The sequence below is a fragment of the Colias eurytheme genome, chromosome 11 (assembly GCF_061535395.1).
Source record: "Colias eurytheme isolate Ceu_HAF_F1 chromosome 11, ilColEury1 Martin Lab GWU primary, whole genome shotgun sequence".
Classification (NCBI taxonomy): Eukaryota; Metazoa; Arthropoda; class Insecta; order Lepidoptera; family Pieridae; genus Colias; species Colias eurytheme.
Genome location: NC_142990.1, coordinates 563,293 through 568,228, shown reverse-complemented (window position 1 = coordinate 568,228; position 4,936 = coordinate 563,293). Strand labels below are relative to the sequence as shown.

The following is a 4,936-nucleotide window of genomic DNA, read 5'->3' as shown; positions in this document are numbered from 1 at the left end:
TAAGTCTATACAAAGACGAACTGTTATTTATTGGGGCCTGTTCAAGCTGCTTTGACTGGAATGAAACGGCAGGAAATAGAAAAAGTTCGACTGCACTGTGTTGTGGATTGCTTTAAGATTTACATTGGTAAAGTATATATGTATGATGTATTATAGTATAAATCATATTTAAAACGTCTTTATATATGGTCGAAGACTTTGCAATTTTTTATTTAAATTATCAAATGTTAATTACACAAAAAATGATAAAAGTGTTTTAAAAATTTCATTAATAGCCACATCTTTTGCCTTTTGCAACGAAATTGAAGCCAATAATTAATAGAAATTATAGACTATTCCTACATACCATAGTCAAATTACCAAAGACAATGGAGTCAAGGGTCGAACTTGCTATCCAAACTTGTAGTATCATAACAAATTGGTATCTAATGGACTGGCCAAGTTTGAGCCCGATGGAAATTAGCCGCTACAAAGCGCTGCAACTTTTAATCACGTCTAGGATAGCGATTCAATTACAAAGCCGCGGTTTCGCTTTAAGCGTATCGCGGGTGTCGCGGGTATTTCACATTTACAATCTAAAGAATTCATTAGAATTTTTCTAGGAAAGGTTTAAATGCACTTTTTATTTTTATTGTCTTTTATTTATAGGATTTATTGAAATAAATGAGTATGAATGAATATATTTTTTTTAATATTTCTATATTTAGACTTTAATTACGCAATACAACATAGATACATCTATTATAGTAATGCATGTAAACATCCATCCATTACAAAAAATATTGTATGAGTTTTTTGCTATTTATGACAAAACACAACAAAGTTAACAAAATATGCGAAATTACACCAGCAACTTTCACAGAAGTAATATATAATTTTATATGAGAAATAAGGCTAAAGTTGGAACTTAATCCTAACTTGGTCAACTAGTGGAGAAGTAAAATATTCACAAGTTAAGTCAAGTTGCCGGCTAAGTGGCGCTTAGCTCAACATTCAATGAACTTCGGCCTATACTTGCTATGAATACCTACTGATTTAATTAAATATTAATTACGTTTTATAACTTAATACCAAAGTCTAATTAGCATGTAGCTTATGTTAAGTTTCAAGTTCATTTTGTAATTACGCGTTGTAAATGTGAAGTTTTGAACGTGGGCATGTATAAGTCTAATCCATTTTTAATTTATTTTCTGTAAAATAAATATAATTTAATTGAGTGTTTGTTGTTTCAAAATAACGTTTTAATTCAATTCTACTGAAAGCATACCTCGTATCGTTCAGTTGTCTATCTATCTACTTGTGTGTTCTGACAAATATTGTAAACAACTGCACCGAAAACGACAGAAATATCACAAGTATAAGGTAGTACAAGTGTAAGGTAATACAAGAACTAACACTGGCACACACACTCTCAATAAATACTTTCTATAACATTGTCTATATCTATTCTTAGACAAAAGGCAGATAAAAAGACAAACTGCAACTGGAGCGATCATCTCCAAGTTACTGACAGTTGCGGCCACGGGAAGAGGGATGTGTCGTTGTTAGCGATACTAGTGGCTTATAAAGTAGTGTAGTTCTTTGTGTGTGCTAAATCTAGCTCGATTGAAGCTGATGGACTATAAAGTTTGAACTGTGACATGCTGTTCTTGATAGGGCGGTGAAAGAATAGTTCTTTGTGAATTAAAGATCACTAAAAACAGAATAAAATGTTACTATTAGAAGCGTGTAAGAACTAGGAGTGAAGTCTAAATTAGACTGTAACTTTAGTTGAATCTGTATTAAACACGTTGTCAAAAAAATTGGTTGTCTGTAAAGTCGGTTTACTAACGATATTTGAACGTGACAACGTCCGATTGTGCTTCTTTGTCGCTCGTTCCGCGCTCTCGCTTGCACTTCAAGCCTTACATGGAACGCCTCAGAGCGAGGTAACGCCGCATGAGTCATATTTTTTCGTGCGTGCAGCCGGCTCTATCGAATTATAAGACGTTGTCACGTCAAAAACGTCTTGGAAATAACCGTTAATATTATTCGATAAGTTTTTATTAATACTTAAAAAACACACATAGAAGACCATGAATCGAGTTTCTGACATACGTTCGGTTTGGTTTAAAGTGACGACGTTCAGTTGGACGTTTTAATTTGAAGCCATCCTCTGTGAACCGTGACTTAAAACTGATTGAGGATTAAAAGGAAAGGAAAAGCCTGTTCTTAGTCTCTAGAGCTGCAGCAACTGTACAAAATGGAACAGCATACCTACTGTAAATACGCTACTACGCAGCCGATTTTATGTGCGAGGTTGAGATGTTTTAAAATTCCTGTCGCAGATTCCTCTACATCATTTTATATGAAAATTATAAAATATCAGTTCCTAAGAAATAAACATCGAACAATAATGTTCGATGTATGTGTGTATATAAATACAATAAGATCAGGAATTGATGTAGATATTATAAAATATTCATTATTAATAGTAATTCATCACTCGTAAAAATAATTTGCCAACACAGAACATCTTTATTAAAAGAAAATTTTTTATTATTTTATATAAATACACATTTCTTTTTTAACGTCTATCACAAATGATATCACCCAATAGCTTTCAAGAAAAAAAGGTATCCGAGGAGCGCTTGAAAAACAGAATACAGGCGTCTGTCAATAAAAACAGAGTCTCCGTCAAGTGAGAGGAAAAAGTTAATTTCCCGCCGCATTATAAATTCATGAATGCTTTGTGTTCCCCAAAATAAGTTGTTTGTTTGGTAGCTGCGAAGTTTTTCCCGGATCAAAGCTACTGTAATTGGTACCTTTATGCCTATTCAAATTTGCCTTTTTTACATTTCCCGGCTTTAATGAAGTCACTTATCGCCTGTGTTAATATTTACTCGTGCAAGGATTTTGAAGAAAGAAAACTACGTGGTGTGGTTTAAGCGGCCATGTTGTTTTTATTTCATTATGCGTTAATTTACACGAGTTGTGAAAGATTGGAGTAACTGTTCATAATAGAGTTGTTCTCTTCTTCGTGCAAATTGAAATTACAAATATATTTATATAGTACGACGCCAGACTTTGAAAATAGTAACTCACTTCAATAAATTTCAATAAAATGATTCAGATTTAAATTTTTAATTAAATATTAAAATGCATGTTTTATAGAAAACTAGTGGTCCACCCTGGCCTCGCCCGTGGTACATATTTCGCAATAAAAGGTAGCCTATGTCCTGTCTCGGGTATCAAAATATCTCCATACCAAATTTCATTCAAATTGGTTCAGTAGTTTAGGCGTGATTAAGTAACAGACAGACAGACAGAGTTACTTTCGCATTTATAATATGTATTAGTATGGATATCAAACAATAATATTTTGATTATTACCAACAACAATATATCAGTAATCCAATTTATTTTTTATTCAGAAATGTATAAATAATGCTCAAATATAATTACCAAGAATTTCGTCATTAAATATTCAAGACATTGACAATTGTCGCACAAAAACTCAGGAGACAGCGACGTCCGGAACGAAATTAGCAAATTACACAAATGTCATTCAAAGTTTTCGTTACACCTCTCCGAGGAAACAAATTGTGAGATACAGATGTATTATGTATTCATTTTGTAAATTGTAAAAGAAATAAGTAAATAAGATGGGATATGAGATTTTTAATACTGACACTAAGTTGGTTTATATCTTCTGCTTGTGGGTAGTGTAAAGTGCATATGTCTTTTTTCTTACTCTTGATCTGTTTTATTAAAAATTTGTCTCCTACTGTTGTTTGCATAAGTAATATGCTTTAAAAGTTACCTTTGCCATCCAGTAAGTGTCACACAAAATCACTTTCACTTTTCACCAAGATTTATTGTAAATCCAACACAAAAGTTTAAACATAACCTCCAAAATGGAATCCATTGCACAAACTGTAGCGGATATGAGTGAAATGTTTAAATATAGAATGGAGGAGTTTCAACGTGAGCTGCAAAATAGCAACAATGGCTCTGGAAGTCCCACCAGTAAGATTTCCTCAGACTTTGCTGTTTTTCGAACATTTGTGCTGTCATCGTTAAGCTGCCTTACATCTCAAATTCAGCTACTAACCCAAATGCATGATCAACTAGAAATGCGCAGCAGGCGCAAACATCTATTGATTCACGGTATTCCTGAGTCGAAGAATGAAAACTCCAGCATTGTCGTTTCGAAGGTTATATCTGATCACCTTAAAATTCCCGAGGTTGCTCCACAAATATTTAGCCAGTGTCATAGAATGGGGATGATGAAGGAAGACAAACCACGGCCAGTTCTTGTCAAATTTAAGGATATCCAGGTTCGGAGCCAGGTGTGGCAAGCCAAGACTGCATTCAAGGGTACTAATATTACCGTATCTGAATTCCTCACAAAGGCTCGCCATGACCTCTTCATTGCTGCAAGGAAACGGTTTGGCATATCCAAGTGCTGGACAAGGAATGGTTTAATTTTTGTTATTGGATCAGACGGGACTCGCAATCAGATTAATTCCATCGCTGACTTAGACTCAATTAAATCTCAGACTCCTGATACTGAAAAGCAACCTCTTGCGGCTCCTAGTGACAATAACCAGAAGACTTCTTCGCAGCAAACAGCGAGATCCAGAAGAATTCCTAAGCATAAGTAGTTTTATATTTCTATGACTTCTTTTTTTTCTCTTTTATTGCTTATTAAATGATGGTGTAAGGTCTTATATTTTCGGTTTTTGCTACGATAACTTTTGCTATACTATTTACGGGAATATATTTTATTTTATTCCTAATTTCACCATCATGTATTTTTCATCATCTTTCATTTACTATAATTCATTATGTAGTCTCGCCATAATATTATCATGTTCTGTTTCTCCACTTATTATTTGTGTGTTTACGCTTTTGTAATGCAGATGTAATGTATGCAAGAATGAGTGACAAATTA

The 4,936-nt window shown here is 33.7% G+C and overlaps 1 protein-coding gene across 1 annotated transcript; it reads left to right on the top strand.

Annotated features, from left to right (window-relative positions):
- The first annotated feature begins 3,888 nt into the window (after nt 1-3,888).
- On the top strand, nt 3,889-4,646 carry LOC149904314 (uncharacterized). The gene has a single exon (XM_090107030.1). The coding sequence runs from the start codon at nt 3,897-3,899 to the stop codon at nt 4,644-4,646; it is 750 nt and encodes a 249-aa protein (XP_089963156.1). The 5' UTR covers nt 3,889-3,896.
- Nucleotides 4,647-4,936: the final 290 nt, after the last annotated feature.

What these genes read in the sequence shown, in the direction of transcription:
- LOC149904314 (XM_090107030.1), top strand. Translation starts at nt 3,897, where the DNA reads ATGGAATCCATTGCACAAACTGTAGCGGATATGAGTGAAATGTTTAAA.